This window comes from Phocoena sinus, chromosome 14 (assembly GCF_008692025.1).
Source record: "Phocoena sinus isolate mPhoSin1 chromosome 14, mPhoSin1.pri, whole genome shotgun sequence".
NCBI classification, from domain to species: Eukaryota; Metazoa; Chordata; class Mammalia; order Artiodactyla; family Phocoenidae; genus Phocoena; species Phocoena sinus.
The window spans coordinates 71,489,026-71,509,363 of NC_045776.1; the positions used below are offsets into that span (position 1 = coordinate 71,489,026).

The window sequence follows — 20,338 nt, forward strand, 5'->3', positions numbered from 1 at the left end:
CAGTGATATTCTAATAAAAGGCCCAGCCCTGGAGAGGCAGAGGGGAAGCAAACCCAAATGCCTGCCCTTCCCTTCTTCCTCCCCACACACCCTCTTTGACCCAAGGGAGGGCTCACAGGCTGCCACTGGTTCATTTGAATGTCCGAAGGGGAAACGGCCGCTTTGGGCGCCGCCACAGCCAGGACGTCGTTCTGTTAGGGGAACCAATGACCCAAACTGCCCTCCCTGGCAAGGCCCAATAGTAACCACTTGCATGAGTTACCTGGCAACAGGACCTCCTGGTGAGGAATGCAGAACTGACAAGCTACCACCAACCAGAAGAATTCGGAAAAGGTCAGGAGACGCCGGTCCATATGTCCCTACCAACCTCCCAGAATCCTTCTCGCTGGAATCTATCTTGGCTGAGTGACGCGTGTGCCACCGGGTAGGACCATGAGTCAGAATGATTGGCCAGAGACGACCCGGAAACTAACCCCATCACCATTAAACCCGAGACCGCGAGCCACGTGGCAGAGCAGTTCTCCTGGGTTCCCTCACCCTACTGCTCTCCACCTGGGCGTCCCTTCCCAATAGTCTCTTGCTTTGTCAGCACGTGTGCCTCCTCGGACAATTCATTTCTGACTGTTAGACAAGAGTCCACTCTTGGGCCCTGGAAGGGGTCCCCCTTCCTACAACAATTCCCCTCTCAAATGGGAACAGAACTTTGAGGAGTTCACATTCAGCCTGATTCTGGCTGCCTCTCAGGAGCTGGCTGCTGGGATGGGAGCCTGCAAAGTAAGCCAGTCCTCCAGAGTGGACAGGGACTCTCCAGGGCTCACTGGGTCAGCTTAGGGTGGACAGTGGCCAGCGCAGGGGCTGGTCCCAGACCTAGAAGGCCAGACGGCAGTCAAATCTAAAGTGCTCCAGACTCCATGAGTTTTCCAAGGAGCACAGCAGCTGAAGAAATCAGCGTCTCCAAGGAGCCACCCCAAGCCTGGGCTTGGCCCTAAAGGTACAAAGATGAAGAACTCTGGACCTCGGAACTCAAGGGGCTCTGATGAGGGAGACAGAGCTGCATGAGGCAGGAGTTTTGGTTGCAGACAAACTCAACTCAAACCAGCTTAGGTGGCAGTAGGATTCCTGGGGTAACTCATGCAGCAGGATCTCGGGCATGGACTTAGGGAGCAGAAGGGACCCAGAGCGCTTTCTCCATCACTGTGTACCTGTCCTGCCTGCTAGCTCCCTGCACCCCCAAATCCCAGGCCTTTGTAAAGGCGAACTCAGATTTGCCGGCACTGAAGGTGGTGGGCTTGCTGGTCCAGCCTGGGGTGGACTGTGGTCAGGGGAGGGTCATAATCTGGAAGCAAAGCACTGTTGCTCAGATAATCCAATAGGTATCCCCATCTCAGATAATATTGTCTATATTTTCAATTCACTCATTCAACAAGTATTTATTAACACCATATGCCAGAATCTAGGAATACCATAGTCAAGTTCCTGTCCTGTTCTCATTCAATTTGGGAGAGACAGAAACTCAACGAGTTGATAGAGCTGGTGGTGATAGGTGTTATGAGCCCTGCAGACACTGGGGGTGGGGGGAAGGATGGGTGGTCCAGAGAGGACAGCGCATGTGAAAGCTCAGAGGTAGGAGGCCTTGTGACAAGGGGACATCAGGAGACGAGGTCAGGAAGTCGAGGGCCAGCCTCAACTTATTGTGAGGATCTTACAGCCCTTATTGAGTGGGATGAAAAGCCAATGGGTTTTGGGCCTAAAAACAAGAGTCAGCCAACTTTTTCCTAAAGGGCCAGATTGTAAATATTTCAGGCTTTGTGACCATTGGGTTTCATTCTAACTACTCAACTCTGAGGGTGTAGAGTGAAAGCAGCCATAGATGCTGCTCAAACAAATGGGCGTGGCTATGTTCCAATAAAATTTATGGACACTAAAACTTGAATTTGACGTAATTTTTACTTGTCACTGGGTTTTTTCCCAGCCATTTCAAAATGTAAAAAAGCTCTTCTTAGCTTGTGGGCTGTACAGAAACTTTCAGTGGGCTGGATTTGGCCTGTGGGCCTTTGTTTACCCAACCCTGCCTTCATACCTTAAGAGGTTACCCTGGCTGCTGTGTTGAGAACAGACTAAAGCAGGGGACAACAGGAAGCTTGGTTTGGAAGATGTGATGGTTAACTTTTACGTGTCAACTTGACTGGGCCACAGGGTACCTAGAAATTTGGTCAAGTACTATTCTGGGTGTGTCTGTGAAGATGTTTCTGGGTGAGATGAACATTTGAATTGGTGGACTGAGGAAAGCAGTGAGTGAGTGGGTGGGCCTCATCCAATCAGTGGAAGACCAGACTAGAACAGAAAGGCTCAGTAAGCAGGAACTCCTTGCCTGACTGCCTCTGAGCTTGGTTTTTTGCTGCCTTTGGACTCAAACTGAAACACTGGGTCTCCAGTTGGCTGACTGGAGATATGGGAATGTGGCCTCCATAATCATGCGAGCCCATTCTTATAATGAATCTCTCACTATGTATATGGACACATCTTATTAGCTCCGTTTCTCTGGAGAACACAGTACAGAAGAAGCTCAGCTCATTTCACAGATGATGGGGGCATGAACTAGCAGGGTTACAGCAGCGCTGTGAGAAGTAGCTGGAATATGGATGTATTTTGAAGCGGGAGCCAACACGAGTGGCTGAGAGGAGACAGGAACCAGGTGGGAGGGAGGAAGGGGCAAGTCAAGGGGGCTCTCCTAGGGGAAGCTGAAGAGCTAGAGATAAGAGGGGAACCACTTGTGTCTCTCTCAGAGATCTTGACAGATTCTGTTCTAGAAAACATCACTCTGGAAGCAAAAAAGGGAACAGGCGGGCAGAGGTAGAGGAACCAGTTACAAGGCTGTTCAAACAATAGTCTGGTCACTCTACAAGGGGGGGTTTCTGGCAGGTGCCCAGATGCCCATATGGGATCTCCACCTTGCCGTCTTTTGTGACATTTTAATCCACTGCCCTGGTAGAAACTGGCCAGGGCAGTAAGAACTCGCTTGTCACTTTGGGAACTGCAGTTGAGAATGGCAGTACGTTAACCAGGAGGTGCTTTGTCTACCTTCTACAATCCAAATAGCATCTTGGCACAGAAATGAACCTGCAACAACTTCCTATTATGTATGGGGCAAGTTCTCAGACTTTGTCGCTTAGAGCTCCAAAGCTTGGATTTTGTTGCTGAAACCCTGAAGGTTGATTTCTCGACCTTCAGGGAACTGAGCTTCAGTCCAAACAATGTTTCCCGGCTGGGCCACTTGGTCACTGGCTCCACTTCAATTTTCTGCAGGCCCCTTAAAATCTCGTATTTCCTCAGTGAATGCCAAGATGAATGGAACCACGGTGGGGAGGGGTGGTTTAGAAATGAGTAATGAGAAGATAGCAGGGCTGTGAAGAAGGTGAAGGCTGCCCTGCCCCCTCAGCTGCTGTAGCACCTCAGGGGCCTCGGGACTCTGTGCGTGACCCGTTCACACTGTGATCGGTCTGCATCACCTGGACTAGTTGGCCGTGAAGGTGAGGAAGGTACTAACTTTATGTTTGAAGCCCTCAAGCAGAGCACCCGACACCAGGCCAGCTCCTTGCTCTTCCCCTTTCAGACACTGATGACTGTCCGTTTCTTTCAACCCAAAGCTTTCCCTATACCCACAGCTGTCTGCCGGGCCTTTGTCTGAATCGTTTCTCTCCAGGGCTGCTCCAAACCCACCACATCATCCTTTCCAAAAATATTTATTGAGTCTTTCAGATCAGCATGAGGAAGCCTCCATTAAAACAACAACAACAAAAAACTCAGCACCTAGTGATTTTGGTAGCAGAAGAGATCCGTCCACTTGCTTTTCAACTGCTTCCCAACCCCCTGAGCTGAGTGCTTCAGTGGATTAACTTCCGGTCTGACCCAGCTCCCCGGGAAACTGGACCAGCACTGCTCTCCCCTCACGGGAGCTGGGTTCCTCCCCCCAACACTCCCTGCCCCCCATTCATGAACTCAGGCTCTGAAAATCAGCTTTCTCACCCAGTTTCATTTCCATGCAGTAACGTGAAACTACACTGAATCTCAAAGAGCCCACCAGCCTCTCTCAACTCACCTTCCTCAAGGTTGCAACCCATCTACCAAACTTGGCAGCCACCTGACCCCTGAGGATCTTTGGACCTGGAGTAATTTCTCTCCCTCTACTTTTCCATTCCAGGAACTTGCCCCAAGCACACTATGACTAGCGTCTCCTAGCAAACTCCTTCCACTTCTAAGTTTGTGTTAAACCAGTTGCTGGTGGACTAAATTCCTGGGGGCGGGACAAAGAACACTGCTATCTGCACATCAAGACCCTCTCGGACTTAAAATTGGACGAACTCCACCAGGGAGGTGAAACCATCCCATTCAAACAGAGGCGGCAGCTGGGACTCGGATTAAGCATACTAAAATATATTACCCCATATTGTATTGGTTGGAAACATATTTCCCGGTTTCCGTGGCCTTTGCTTTTTGGACATATTGAATATGTAATTCGATTTTTACACAGCCAACCTATCTTTTCCCTTGTGATTTATTCTATTGCCAGTCTGAAGTCTAGATAAAAAGGGACTTATTTTTACTTCTAAATTTGAAAACAAAACTACTGACCCCATTAAGCACGGACACTGGTGTTGCTGGGAGGCGCTAAGGAGTCCCTGCCCCCAGAGCGACTTTAATGTCCCACCACTTCCTTCCCCACCACTGACTTACGATGCCTGCTTTAAGGTACTATTAATTTCTCACTCATACATTACTTTTAATAACTTCTTTCTGGGAATAAAGACATTTATAGGAAATTTAGAAATTCAGAAAAAATCCAATTAATGAAAAATTACTCACAAGTGCTACCCTACATAGCAACATTTGTGGTCTTTACCCTACACAGAAATATTCATTATTACCAGTATAGGCACGTATCCCTAAAAGGGTTTGTCAAAAACAATCTATTCCGGGGTGGTTAATAACTGAGCCACCGTCTGCTGGACTAATTTTCACTCTTCCAGGTCCTAAACATGCCTCCCGCTACTGTCCTTGGGACAAAATTCCCAGAGGTGAAAATCCTGGGCTAACAGGTAAGAACGTCAAAAACTCCTGATCTACCCTGTCAACCTGCCCTCGGCAAGAGTACCAATTTACACACGCTCCCTCCAGCAGTGGAGGAAAAAACATTTTTCATGTGAAAAGGGAACAAAGGGCAGTGTGCAGCTGCCCACCTGCAGAAGGAGAGGTGTGTGTCCTTGACCGTCTCGGGTCTGTGACCCAATGATGGCTTTAGGACGTGGGAATGTGCTATCAGCAGAAAGGGAAGGGCTGCTTCGAGTTAACTGATTCTGAAGAGCCAACCAAAATTCTTCTGGACACAGAACACCAAGTACAGCAAGGGAAGTAGGCTTTAAAAAACGGAAGTTCTCCCTCGACGGGGCCTGGCCGGCTGTCTGGGGCTAACGTGGTAACCCTGGGTCTTCTGGCAAAGGAGCAAGGCGGCCAAGGTGAGAAACCAGTCGGTCGTAAACGCCCCACACCACGCATCTGCCCCCTGACTGGGGGCACGGAGGGGCTGCAGACGGAAGCAGCCGACTTCCACTTCCTGCAACCACAGACGGGCTGACAACGACCCTGGCCGCCGTTCTCCTCACAGACTATAGCAACTTCAGGAAGAGGGTGTTTGAGGACGGGAGGCTTTGTGCCAAGTAGTCATCATAGTGACATTTAGAAAAACCAAATGGAGGGAAATTCTTTGCTACCATCACTGAGATGTCATGGGACAATGTTTCAGTGCAAAAAGGGAAGAGGAGAGAGGGCCAAGAAATTCAAGTGACCTTGAAAACCTTCTGCTGGAATAAAAAGCACAGCTAAGCCAGGAGTACTGGGCTTCCTACTGAAGAAAGAGCTGCTTTCCAAGGCCCCCATTCCCAGGGAATCAGCTTGTCGTGGGACCCATGGTGGCCGTGCAGTGGGCTCCTTGTGGCCAGACGTGGCTATTCCTCTCACTTGAACTCTACGCAAGTCTCATCCCTCCTTCACAATCTGGGGCTCATCCAGACTAGGCTATCTGCCCCAGAACCGCCCCTGGCAGAGGCTGGAGGCAGGATAGACCCCACTCCACCTGCGGAACCTGGGGCCCACCCACATGTGCCCCGTACTTACCCCCTGAGAGGGTGGTTCCACCAAGTCAGAGACGCTGGGTCAGGCAGCAAGCTGCGTGCTGCCTCAAAGACAGTGGGCGTGTGAAATAAACATGGACACCGTTTGGTAACCAATGATTTTTTTTTTTTATCTTTGAAAATGGAAGCAAGTGTTTTGACAGAATACGATGGCCGCTCTATAAGAGCCGATCTAGGAGTAATTCACTGGTTTTCCTCTGGGATAGCACGGATTTAAAAAAAAAAAAGGCAAAACAGGAAAAATAATCCACAGAGCTTGAGGCGCCCACTGAGACTGGCAGGGAGTCCGTCCATTAAATAAGCCTACACTACACACTAAGATCAGGATAACTCGCCCTCACCCTCCTCTTCTCTCCGAACCGCATTCCCTACGGTGTTTCACCGCCATCAACAATTTTGTTCACTTAATTAATTGGGTGTCTGAACCTTAGAACACTTCTGAATCTTAAAAATGAAGGTCCTCAGCAGATTATGTTGATAAAGAAACACATACAGGTTTGAATATAAATCACTGTTATTGTTTTCTTAACACCTCATTATCCACTTTAATATTTAAAACACACACGCACGCACACACAAAACCACACCAAACATTCAGATGCCCTGAAACCATGGAGACGGCAATCCCACGACTGGTAAAGAACACGGTACCTTCTTCTCTATTCAGACACGAGGATGGCTTGACCATGCAGCCCAACCCACCGACGCCACGCTCTGCCTCAGCCTGGGTCCCTGCGCACAGACGCTCCCAGCCAGTCCCAAACCGTCCCCACGCCAGCAAGAGCACGTGCCAAGTGTCCCCGCTGTGGTCCTAATGCCTGACACGACTCCCGTTCCACCACAGGCACTCAGCCCTTCCAAAGCAGAGGCTCTTTAAATCTTGTTCCTCAAGCATGCACTCTGAGAAAATGGAAATGGAGAGAAGTCCCAGCTAACCCGGGAGTGGGGCAGGCCATGGGAGATCAGTGTCTGGCAGGGGGCTGGGTAGTCTCTGTGCTCGGATCCAGCCACGGTGCAGCTGCAGGGGGGTGCGGGGGAGTTCGTGAAGAGGGTGCACAGGGACCAGCTGCACCATCAAAGCTACAGCAGACGTCTGCTTCCTTCTCGACCCTCCTCCCCAGTCTCAATATCAATATTCAACAGCACCCTCTGGCCTCAGCTTAGCAGAATGCAGTTAGCACCGAAAGGCAGGAGGAGGGAGGGACGGCCAAAGGAGCCCTGAGAGAGGGGGCTGCATACAGGAGGGAGAAGAAAGGGCAGGAGCTCGAGGGGTGTGGGGGACCTGTCTAGCACAGCAAGGGGGCAGCACGGGACACGCGGGAAAGCAGAGGATCACGTGGGGCGAACGCTTCCCTCCAGGTTCCCTAGTCTGTCTCACCCCATCCCAGGGTACTCGGGAGCCAGGCCAGCTGCTGAAAGGGACAAGAAGGAACACCCCACAGCACGTGTGGCTCCTCGTCCTGGACACCCTTGTCAAGTACTGACCAAAACCTGGAACATGACGTTAAAGTGATGAAGGTAATAGATTCTATGTGTGTAACAAAACCGCAGAAACACATGCTAGTTTAGGTTCGATTATAATCATCTGAAGCACAGGATAACCAAGAAGCAAAGTTCCATTCTGGTACAACCACCCAATTTCTAGAAAAGAGAAAGGAAACGATTCGATATGAGCTTTTTTTTGATCAGAAGACTCAATGGAAAGGGAGGGGTGGGAATATGGATCCACGTGATTTTTCAAGTCTTCCTTCTGTACAGTCATTAAGATAACCAGGTTTGTGCTGCAAAGAAGCCAGCAGTGTGGCTACTGCTCTGATTGTTCTCAGATGAATGTTTATACAAAATAATATCTTCATTTAGTTTATAAACATACACAGTGCTGTCCCTTTCAAATTAAGGAGAAAAAAAAACCCCACACACAAATACTGCAAAGTAGCAAAATACAAAGAAAAAAAAGCTACTTTTGGTTTTGGCAACATTAAAAAAAAAAAAGAAATATAAAAAGCAATGTGGCATTGGTCCCTGTTTGTAAAAAACAAAAACAAAAAAAAAACCAAAGGTACTTGGGCAGGACACTGAATCAGAATTGGTTGGTTTTCTAAAATTCAGAATATCTGGGATTATCAAAGTAGCACTTTTGTCTTTTAGAAGTTCACAAGTCACATAACACTTAAAACATCAAAAAAAGCTTTCTGGTAAAAAGCTCAGCTTTTAAACCACATTTTGTTTCTGCAAATTTGGGAGACGAGTTGAGTCCTTACTGGAATGTGGCCTATCGCTGGTCGACAGATCTGAAATGTCTCCAAGTGGCAGTGCCTCCCTTTCGCCCTCCCTGGGACCACACCAACTACCAGCCGCGAGCGCGCGTTCCTGCTCCGTCTGCGGGGGGTGGACCTTCAGGCTGCTATCTTTGCCATCTGCTGTTCTAACTTGGAAATACGCTCATCTTGATTGCAGATTGTGTCTTTTATAGATTTGATCTCTTTCAAAATCTCATCCAATTTGGCTTCATTTTGCTAAGGAAACAAAAAAGAGGGGAGGGAAGAGGATGACTAAAAAGCAGCAACGTTCAGCACAGGTGGAATGCACTGGGTGTAACTGTGACCTTCCATTTTGGAAGTGGCGGGCTGCAGCAGCCCGGCTGAGCCTTGTAGGAACGCCAGGAATGCTGGCTGGGCCAACTGGCACCCACAGCAAAGCAACAGTGTATCACGGCCTGGCCCCACCTGTGCGCCTACCTGGATGGAGACCCCTGGGACACAACTAAACTGCAGGAAGAGACTGATCCCTGCAAGGCTGCCCCATATCCCAACCACCCCGATCAGCCAACTCCAGCAGGAGCATCTTCTATGTGACCAGGGTGACAGGTGACCCTCCAGAGGCTACTGAGCTCCTATCAGCTCCCAGAAAGGTCCTTGGGAACTACATCCCTTGCCCTGCCTGCTCCTCTAAAGAGCCTGAGCTTCTCCCTCGTGGAGCTGGTTCTTCTGCAGGAAACCCTGCAGTCCCCAAAGTTGTGGTGCCTCATGTGGCTTGCTCGGTCACAATCAAAACACTAGCTCCTGAGGGCACTTTGCCTCTTGTCTCTGCCACCTCCACATCGACAATTCCCGGCCCCTCCTGGCCTCCAGAACTCCATTCTACAGCCTGCAGACGCCAGCCCCCTCTCCTCCCTGGCTCGACCCTGCTCTCCCGTGGCCACAGGGGTCTTCACTGTCAGCCTCTGGTCTCCATCACTCCCCTGAAACGATTCTTGCCAAGATGCCCAGGATCATCTCTGCCTCTAAGTCCCACTCACCCCAGATCCTTCTGCCCCTCAAACACTTAGCAACTTCTAAAATCTCTCACCACTCCCTCCTTCCTGGGACCTCATCTTCCCGGCATCGGTAACAGACTGACTTCTATCCTGGTCATCATAAAAAAGAGAGCTAAAGGAGTTAAACTCATAAATGTCACGTGATCAAGGTGGTTCCTACAAACAGTGCCTGTTACCATTACTGAACCCCATCCGTCCAGCGGGGACAGTGCCCGCAGACGCCCAGGCTGGCAGGCGTGTTCGGGAGGGCCAGGCTGAGCCGGCCCAGCACGCCCCAGGCCCTGTGGTCCTTACCACGCTGGCCGTGTCTGCGGTCTTCTTGGGGACACTGATCAGGTCGCACTTCTTGTTTGCCGTGGGCTTGCTGTCCAGAATGTTCTTCTTGACCACCTTGAGGTCCCTGTTTTTGCCGGGAATGTATCCGTGCTTCAGGGAGATGAGGAGTGGATCTGCATTCCTCCCCTCGAACCACTCTTCCGCCTCCAGCGCCGCTTCGGGCCCCGCCGTGTCAGGGTACAGGTCATCCTGGAAAAGGTCAGACTACACGAGACACAGTGGAGAAATCCACAGGTAAGGAAGGGAGCTCTGGGATTTTTAAAACCTTTTAAAAACATGGATTGCCTAGACAACTGGGCACTTACCTTCCTGGGGACAGTCATGATAATAGGCTCACACTTTCTCTCGTGAAGTTTGAAGAATCTTCAAAGAAGAAATAAAGGCAAAGTTGCATTAAGTGAAACAGGAGGCCAAGTAACAGGCTTAATAATTCACTCGTACATTCTGTGTTTGCCCATCACCTCATCTGACGCGTCGTGGGGAGCAGGTAGAATTCAGCGTTCCCATTTCACAGAGGAGAAAATAGAAGTTGAGAGTAGCTATGCTAGGGAACAGCGGATAGGAGACACGAACAGAGGCCTATGCATCATGGTGACAGTCAAGTTCCAATTACCTGGGGGCAAATCAACTGTGGGGAAATGATTAACACCACCGACAATGAACCGCTTATGAGAAAATTACCAAGCCAGAAGACAATTACCAAGCCAGAAGACAGTGAACACCCATGTCTCAGAGAGTACCTATGACCTGGATGCCACGTCTTCTGCCAACGAGAAGTGGCTGAACTTTCGTTAAGTGTAAATAGGATTTTTAAAAAGGAAACGAAAACAATCCTAGAATTAAATGTTGGCATCCGAGCAAACCACATCATGCATAACACTCAAGAAAAATCTGGAATTATCCAGGGTGTGGGAAGAGTAGGAAGACCAAGCCCAAAACCTGTGTGGTCGGCCCAGTGGTGGGAAGGCTGGCCTGGGCTGGATGGCCAGCTCCACCCCCCACACCTGGGCATGTGCCCACCTGACCCAGCCTCGAGCTCCTCATCCACATGGGGGGTAAACCAGCACCCGCCTCACAGCACGGGTACAAAGAGAAAGGGGATCCGGGCCATGTGATTAGCACAGCACCCAACATGTAACCAACGCCCCAGAAATACTGAGTAAACAGGAGGCATCCTGAATGACGTCCTTATACAGTCATCCCTCGGTATCTGCGGGGGGTGGGTTCCAGGAGCTGCCGCGGACACCAAAATCTGTGGATGCTCAAGTCCCTTACATAACATGGCATAGCATTTTATATTCTAAGTCATTCTAGATTACTTACAATACCCAGTACAACGTAAATGCTATGTGAACAGTTGTAGACACAAAGTAAATGCTACGTAAATGGTTTCCCATGCGCCACAAATTCAAGTTTTGCCTTTTGGAACTTTCTGGAACTTTTGTTTCCAAATATGCTCAGTCCTTGGATTTGGAACTCACAAATACAAAGGGCCGACTACGTCTTTTAAACTTTTAGATGACGGTAAAATAAATGTGTTCGCAAATCCTGAATGTAATTTTGAAATTCAGATTCAATCTGTTTTGAACCACATTTTGATTAGTTTGATTTAAACCACAATTTAGAATTATCTGTGACAGCTTTCCTTCATTATTCTAGCTATAGAGTTGAAGGTATTATAAAAAAAACAAAAACAAAAAGAACCGTGCAGTGATTAATATTAAAAAAAGGGCTCATAAAGATTTCTTATATTTTTAAAGACGTAAGTGTCAATTATTTGTGTGACCAGGTCAGCACGCTTAGAAAAATGTCCATATAAACGCAGCGTTATAAAAACTCCACAGAGTAGTCCAGAGAGGCGGAAGTTACAACACAGCCAAGCTTCCTAAGCCAAGCTAACCTAACACCCGCTGTGGAACTTTGTTCCTCTAGTTTCGGATCTGCGGGCTCCACAACCCGCTTTGGAACCTGGCTGGTCCCTCTGCAGGGCAGAAAAACCATCCCTCATTTCCATCCCAGGGACAGGCTCTTCCTGGTTGCCTCCCAGGGGACACTGGCCACAGTTGCAGCCTGAAGACAAGCAACATGGTTTCACTACTTAAATCAGGGTGTGATACGCCCCAGTGAAGCCTCTTAACCGCCACATTTCAAGTTTATCATCTGAAGGATGGGGAGGGCACAGCTGGATGAAATGATTTTGAAGGGTTTCTTCTTGCTTTCAAACTCCACGTTTCTAAGAACGGGCAGGAAACAAGATACTAATTCTACGATCCTACTGCACACACACAGGTAGAAAGACTCAGGCGTGGACACGAATGGCGTAAGCAGGCTGAACACTTTCCGATACCGATTCTTTACCTGGCAATCTCACATTTGTTGACATCGAGTCCCCTCTTGGGCATGTAACCCATCCCCCTCTGAGGCTCCTTGCTGCTGAATGTGTTGAGGTAGTGGACATACGGGGATTCGTCCGTGATCTCAAAATAGCGGATACTGCTGTCACCCTACAAGGAATCGGGAAACAGGTTTGCGTTTCACGTTAGCCGAAATATCTGACTTAGGTGGGTGTCTCTCTCCTCTATACAAACCAGCACTGACTGGGACTCCGCTACGCTGGCTGACCTTTCCTCCCCTTACGAGGCTTGCCTCGAGCACATGATGGTTTCTCTTCCCGGCAGAGCAAGCCCTCGCTTGTGCAAGGCTAGCTCACCCTTTAAACAGCCTCCTCTGCCTCCTCCTGAAGGTTCTGACTTTCCTGCACTGAGTCTGGCCCCAAGTCAGAGTCGGAGCAGAAAGGTTAACACCTCCGCCCAACAACTGCGCCACAACAAACAAACAGCAGACCAAGAGGGGCTAGCGGGCAATTACTGACTTTTCAGCATACCTCCACGGGCACAGACCTGAGGGTGCTAACACCAGACAATCGGATAATAAGAAGTAAGATTTTTCTAATGAAGAGACATTAGTTTTAGTGAGTAACCTTTAACTTCAGAGGAGAATGCTATCCCATTACAATGTGTCAAGTTCTGTGATAATCTGGCTTAGAATGGTCAGATTTTTTTGAAGACCTGAAGAACGGGCTAGCCTCTCTCAGTGTAAATAACTGTCTGCACAGTTACATGAACCTGAACAATGAAGGCAGTCCTGCCTGAGGGGAGAGATGTGTGTGTAAGAAGAAGTGATGAATAGCTAGGCGGTACTCTGCCCTAACAACCCTCTCCTTTCTCATATTTCCATTTGTGTCAATGATGTAACCATCTAAAGCAATGGAAGAAAAGCTAATCATACACTATTTGTTTTCTACGTACTCACAGTAACTTTCCATCCAGTGTTAGTAACATCTGGGTAACAATGCAGTCTATGGCAGCTGTTAACATCTCAAGTAAAATGACTTTCAAGGAAACAGACAAGATCTCGGTTTCTAAATAACTGACCTATAAAAATGTCAAGCAGGTCTGCAGCCCACTCCATCAACTGTGAACAGAAGTAAAACACCCCCAGCTTCATCCCCAGCAAGGGACTATCTGACAGGTTTGGGGAAGGGAACATATCAACAGCTCCATTTGTATTAATTCATTTATTTCAACTACAAAAATTCTAAGGGAAATTGAGCCTACAGAAGAATGAGGAATACTGAGGTCTTTACCTTCTAAAATGAAGTAACAGTAATGATAATAAAGCTACCAACACTTTAGTTAGGCAGAAATCATCAGGCAGCAGGAAGGTGTCCTGAGTTCAGTGTGGGGTCTTCTTGTAACGACTGTCACCTCCTGACACTTGAGTCAGGCCATGTAATTGCAAGGCCTGGGCCTTAACACTGAACTCCAGGAGCGAGAACCCTCTGGAGAGTCTCTGAGGCCCTCAAAAGCTTATACCCATGGAGCACTATTCTCTATACAATTGCTCATCTACTAAATCTCTGAAGGATAAACTTTTCTTCTTACAGGATTAAATTTAAGATCAAACAGCAAAATTACTGTTTACCTTTCCACATAAGTAAATGATACTGGTGTCGGGGTCATAGAAAGGTAGCAACACCCCATTGCTAGTGTCCATTTCATGAAGAGCAATTGGTTCCTCCATATTTTTCTGGGAAAAAAAAATACACACACACGCACACACATTTTTAAAAGGTGAATTTTTATAAGATGATACATTTTTCATCCCTAATTAAGTTAGCCATTTCCCTAAAATAATGAAAGTTTAAACAATGCACATATGATATTCATACATGTAATTACCAATAGGAATACTAGGTGAGATCCAACTCACTGAAAATTGTGTTGATTTGGCAACATAATGCACACATCAGTGTGATCCCATGACAGAGATGAGAGCCTATCTCCTTTGTGACTGCTTTCCTTTTTAAAAGTACTTTTTTCTTATTACAAAAATAAACTCATGTTCTTTTAGAAATCAGAAGGTACAAGGAAAAACATAAAAATCATCCCATATTCCGTAATCCCACGGGCCAGTGGGGGGTAGAAACAATTACCATTTTGGCCTATTTCCTTCCAACATAGAAGCACACACAGATTGGGATCATACCATATATGCAGTTCAGTACGTTTTTCCCACTTGTGCTGTCATGAACATTTTCCCAAGCATGACTATTTTGATTTAGACATTTGATCGTGTTCTTTAGGAAATATTTTAACTAAGTTTAGAACTTATTTCCCAAGTCTGAAACACTGGATTCTTCACGCATTCTTTCTAAAATCTACAGTCAACAGAGACTCCTTGGGAGTATCAAGAATGCATTTTTAAAATACATTTCACAGTAAGTCTCCAGTGAGGATGAGAACTTCACATCCAACTTAAGACAAGCAGGAGTTCAGCAAACGACACTGAGAACCCTATCATCTACTGACCAACCCAAAGGCCCGCTCAGAAAAGAGAAAGCTCGAGGCTGGGGAAGGGGTGGCAGGGCTGGGAAGGGGCATACCGGGTTCCAGAGGGCCAGCTGCCGCTCGCTCATGCGGCTGAAACCAGTGGTAAAGACGTTGCCGTCAGCCAGAAAGATGGCCCTCATGGGTCGGGCTCCTTCATGTGCTTTCTCCTTCTCCTGGGCGAGAGAGCAAAGAGGCAGCTTACACAGTCAGACTGCAGGAAGGAAAAGTGGGGGAGAGCGGGGGCTCAGACAGTGAAGCCCGCCGCCCCACGTGGCACTCGCGTCAAAGGTGTGTGTGTGTGCACGTACGTGCACGAGCGTGTTAGTACTGGCCACCTCCCCTCCCTGGAGGAGGAGGAAACAAAGCGACACCAAGGGCTCTGGCCAAGGCCCCTTGGCTGGCGAGCGAGCAATCGCGCCAGGCCTGGACTGAACGGCCTCAGTCCTTCCACCAGCCCCTGCCACCAACCCAAGTCCAGGCTCTGCAAAGACAAAACACACGAAACGGCTCTGCCAAGCCTTTGTTTCTCAAGAGTATGATGATAACCTGAAGGTGGACGGTCGCTACGGCATCTCGCAATTTCACAGGACAGAACGTGGAGTCTGGCTAGCCCGTTCCTTAGCCTCATCTCTTCAGCGGGAGCCCACCAGCCCCACCCCTTGGAAGGTTCTAGTGGACAAAGCACAGGGTATGGGGCCTTGATAAGCACCAGCCATGCCTGTCAGCCGACTCTTGAGAATTATCACCAGCCAAGAGCCACCTTCTCAGAGAAGGGCCGTGACGAGGCAGGGTGGGGTGGAAGTGAGGCACCTCTGGATTCAACACTTGCAGTATCAACCTGACTAAAGGCCCGAGTGTCCATCTTTTGCTGTGATGTGTGATTCTGTGGAAGCCTAGCTCAGGTGGCAGAAACGGGGACACTGAGCTGTGGAGAGAACCCATGGCATCTTGTCAGGCCCTTTAAAGACCGACTGGGGAGCAGCGGAGAGAATCAACAGATCCATCTGCAGTCCTAAGCCAGCGTGCAGTAAACTCTGTGGGTTAGCTGCTCTAGACTTGCACATTCTTAAGCAAACTGATAAAAAAAACTTTGTTTCTTTGTGAGAAATGGTCGCCAAGTGAGAGGGAAGGCTTGGGTAAAAGCTAGAAATGCACAGCTCTGGAGAGAAGGGCAACTGGGAGACAGAAGCCTGGCCGAGACTCTTCTGATTCACAGTTTGGCGTCTGCACACAGCAAAGGTCCACGGACTGGCAGTCCCAGCCCCTGCGGTCTGCCTTAAAACGCAGAAAGTTCTCACTCCCTAAAGCGCTACACATACTGGGGCTTTTCTCCTAAGAATACTTACAGCAACAATCTCCTGTTTCCTAGGATCGATTACTCTCACTTTCTTGTCTTTGGAGGCCGTGCAGATCAGACTGCCGTTCCGGTTCCAGCTCACGTTGTAAATCATGTCCGAATGTATATCGTCCAGGTTTAAAAGGGCTTCCCCCGTCCCCACGTTCCAGATGATGATGGTGTTATCACAGCCTGAAAGCAAGCAGGGATAAGAAACGCCTGCACAACACCACATTTGTGAAAACTATCGATACAAATACAGGGAGGATAAACACACCTGTGTATTGAAATGGAGATGCTAATTATAAGAAGGCTTACTTACTGGCAGTCAAAAACTGATGTGACCAAGAAAAAAAGAAATTTGTGTAAAAGAAACACATTAAAGGAAAAATACAGCTTGTGAAGTTTGGGCTCATGTGAAACAAAAACACCAACCAAACAAAGAACAACAGGAAAATAGAACCCTATGTTTTTTTTTAAGAGTTAACTGGGCTGGTGGACCCTGAGTGATCTTAAGTTTCCTTTTCTAGTAAAACAAGCATCAGAACGAATACAGCTTCTTTTTTTCCCAGAGGAACTAAAAATAAAGGGTTTAAATGGTGGTTTCGGAGGCTCAAGACAAAGACTGGATAGCAGGTTATTCCCATCAACCATGCTGTTAAGACATGGTCTTGCACAAAAGCATGTAAATTACAAGTGAAGGGAAATGCCTAGCCATCTGCTCACAGCAGATCTTTATCTTTAAAAGGGGAGAAAAATAGGCCAAGACTGGCCTGATTTGAGAAGCACAAACTGTCCTCAACTGTCGTCAAGTAGGCACGTGAATTCAGAACCTGATCCCCAAAGAGGCCACAGGTCCACTGAGCCACAGCCCCTCAGCTCTTCAGTTCCATCCTCCCTTCCCTCCAGGGCTGGCCCCAAGTCCCCGAGGCCCCTTTAAAAAGAGGCACCACGGGCTTCCCTGGTGGCGCAGTGGTTGGGAGTCCGCCTGCCGATGCAGGGGACACGGGTTCATGCCCCGGTCGGGGAAGATCCCACATGCCGCGGAGCGGCTGGGCCCGTGAGCCATGACCGCTAAGCCTGCGCGTCCGGAAAAAAAAAAAAAAAGAGGCACCATTTGCTGCTTCCAGGACATTAGCTCAAGGATGAAGCAAAATAAGGGACAGACATCCTGAAGATGGATTCTTGTCAATAAGCCAATTCTGCAAGCACTTAGAAAAATTAGCCACTAATAACCAGGACACCTACGTTACCTAGGGTCAGAAGTAGGAAATGGGTGAAAAAAACTGTACGACAGACAGTATGAAAAGTTGGAGCTAAACTCTGCGATGGAGATTTGACCCATCCTCTGCCTCGTTCATCACAGGCAAACGAGTAACTTCAGCCACTGTGGATGGATCACATAGTCTTAAACTATGCAAAACTATGCACAACGCTGCAATCAACCATTCTCCTCTGCGTGTAAAAGGGAGACTGGGCTCAGTCTGCTGATGATACCCTAGATTTGACCTCCATGAGGCGGCCAGTAGGGTATTTTCCATGAGGGAATTCCACCTTTGGAATTGTTTTCTCTCCTTATCAGACTGAGGTTCTGAGTAGAACACTGGAAGGCTTCCCAGTTATAGTCAATTGTGATTTTAAAAAAGAGAGTCTTACTTTTTTTTTTTTTTAAAGTAGTTCTTGGTTTCAATAGGTACCAGGCATTAAATTTTTAACTTAACTCACTACGTCACAAACACCTTTCATACCCAGTTAAAAACTGAACTGCTCCTCTCCTTTTTACTGGTGAGGAGAAAGATCTTTAAAATTCTACCAGTAACATTAGCACTGCTCTTTTAATAAGCCAATCTTATTAAGGTATAGTTTGCATGAAATACAATGCACCCATTCTAAGTATACAATGGTTACGTTTTGATACATGCACATATTCATGTAGCCATCATCACAGTCAGGATCAACACCTCCATCACCCCACGAAGCTCCTTCCTGTCCTTTGTATTGCTTCTATAAAAGCAGATAAAATCTCAGATTTTAGACAAAGAAAAAGATTTCTTTAAGATGAAACTTGGAAACTACACAAGTGGGAAACCAATAGGAACACTAGGACTTGGTCACAAGGGTTCACTGCAGTGCTGTTTAACAGTGAAAAATCGGAAACAACCTCTGTCCAAAAATAGGGGACTGACTAAATAAACAGGTATCCAGACAATGGACTATTAATGGAATCATTAAAAATATCATACAACATGTAATGGCACCTGAAAAGGACCACAGTGTACCAGCAAGTGCAGAAAGCAGGTCACATGTAAAGTGTCTGAACCCATCTTTGTATGTAAAATTGTTTATGGGCACAGAAATATCTCTGGAAAGAGACATCAAAAGGGTAATAATGATGTTTCCTCCGGGTGGTGGGATTGTAAATGATTTTTCTTTTCTCCCTTTTGTTTATATATATTCTCCATAGTACACATGGACTACAAGTATAAGGAGAAAGATGAAAGTATTTTTTAAAAGGAAGGAGGGTATCTGACTAACAGGATCACCTCAAAGTTGGCGGCAACACCAAAGCTGGAACCCAGGGCTCCTGGCTCCTACTTGGGCTCCTTCTACTACATCAGGAATAACTACAACTGAGGGCCATGGAGGCACGGAGGGCCCCAGCAGGAACCACGACTCTGCTGAAATGTGATTATATAAGTAAGCATGTGTCTGTTCCTAATTCTAGGCAGGAAGTCCACAGCTTCCATTGGCTTTGCCCAAGTGGCCTCGACACACACACATGCACACGGGTGTTGGGGAACTCCCACATTTAGGCACCCTGTCGTGGGTTCCAATGATCTGCTTCACAACTGCCAGCACAGTCAGCATGCGTCTGCTGTTCCCTCCACACAGAGGCCACGAGAAGTGAGGGCAAGGGGAAAGCAGAGGCCAGCTCGGCTCCTACCTGCACTGAGAAGCACGTTGCGGGCCGTCGGGTGCCAGGCCACGATGCCGACTCTCTTTGAGTGGCCTTCTAAAATGACCACGGGCTCAGTCAGGGAAAGGGTGAGTCCATTTTCTGGGATCTGCCATACCTGTTGGCAAAGGAAGAAGGGTCATCCACATGAAAGCGGTCGGCTTTCGCTATCACATTTACTGTGACCATCCAGTGTGAAGCCTTGCTCTGCATAAACAGAACATACAGTGGTCTTTGGATGAAACTCAGAATGTGGTGAAACACGTACAGCTGTTTTTCAAATGCAGCAGGAGAGCAAAGAGCAGAATATCCATAAGGTCTAAAAATGTTAGACCTCTCTGCTTTTATTTACTATTAGTAGAGATTTTATTTTAAATTCCCTGTTAATGGGGCTTCCCTGGTGGCGCAGTGGTTGAGAGTCCACCTGCCGATGCAGGGGACACTGGTTTGTGCCCCAGTCCGGGAAGATCCCATATGCCGCGGAGTGGCTGGGTCCATGAGCCAGGGCCACTAAGCCTTCGCGTCCGGAGCCTGTGCTCCATGCAATGGGAAAGGGCACAACAGCAAGAGGCCCGCATACCGCAAAAAAAAATTAAAAAATAAAAAATAAAATAAAATAAATTCCCTGTTAAGTTCAAAACTCTCCAGTTAGAAGCACACCAAAAAATTGAAAGAAAAATACAAAATGACTGAAGCACCCATGAAGAGATGCACTGGAGTGAAAACCCCTAGCTAAGTCCATGATTCTTGAGGGGAAAGCAAACTCCATCCACCAAACCTTCTTGGGGGGTGGTGCAGTTTTTCAAACATCACATTTTCTATAATTCTACATTGAGAAAATGAAAAGATAGCTAATAGCTTTGTAACATGTACTAAAGAAATCTTCTTACAAAAGAAAAACATTAATTGGACATCATCAAAATTTAAAACTTTTGTGCTTCAGAGAACACTGTCAAGAAAGTGACAAGACAACCCACAGAATGAGAGAAAATAATTTGCAAGTCATATATCTATCCGAAAAGGGACTTTTTTTTTTTTTTTTTTTTTTGAGGTACGCGGGCCTCTCACTGTCGTGGCCTCTTCCATTGCAGAGCACAGGCTCCGGACGCGCAGGCTCAGCGGCCATGGCTCACAGGCCCAGCCACTCCGCGGCATGTGGGATCTTCCCAGACCGGGGCACGAACCCATGTCCCCTGCATCGGCAGGCGGACTCTCAACCACTGCACCACCAGGGAAGCCCCCGAAAAGGGACTTTTATCTCAAATATTTAAAGAACTCTTACAACTCAACAATAAAAGGAAAATAACCAAATTT

General features: G+C 47.7%; 1 protein-coding gene across 7 annotated transcripts in view; it reads right to left on the reverse strand.

Moving 5' to 3' along the window:
- Nucleotides 1–7,748: 7,748 nt before the first annotated feature.
- Nucleotides 7,749–20,338, reverse strand: part of CORO1C (coronin 1C) — an 83,727-nt gene continuing 71,137 nt past the window's right edge. For 5 of the 7 annotated variants that reach the window (XM_032603430.1, XM_032603426.1, XM_032603427.1 and 2 more), the window contains 8 exons: nucleotides 19,013–19,142; nucleotides 16,079–16,260; nucleotides 14,786–14,905; nucleotides 13,825–13,929; nucleotides 12,199–12,344; nucleotides 10,146–10,203; nucleotides 9,799–10,044; nucleotides 7,749–8,704 (listed from right to left, as the gene is read on the reverse strand). In XM_032603430.1, coding sequence (XP_032459321.1) covers nucleotides 8,585–8,704; nucleotides 9,799–10,044; nucleotides 10,146–10,203; nucleotides 12,199–12,344; nucleotides 13,825–13,929; nucleotides 14,786–14,905; nucleotides 16,079–16,260; nucleotides 19,013–19,142 — 1,107 coding nt within the window. In that variant the 3' untranslated portion in view covers nucleotides 7,749–8,584. The remainder of the gene's footprint in view (nucleotides 8,705–9,798; nucleotides 10,045–10,145; nucleotides 10,204–12,198; nucleotides 12,345–13,824; nucleotides 13,930–14,785; nucleotides 14,906–16,078; nucleotides 16,261–19,012; nucleotides 19,143–20,338) is intronic. The other 2 variants (XM_032603429.1, XM_032603425.1) reach the window with 1 other exon arrangement.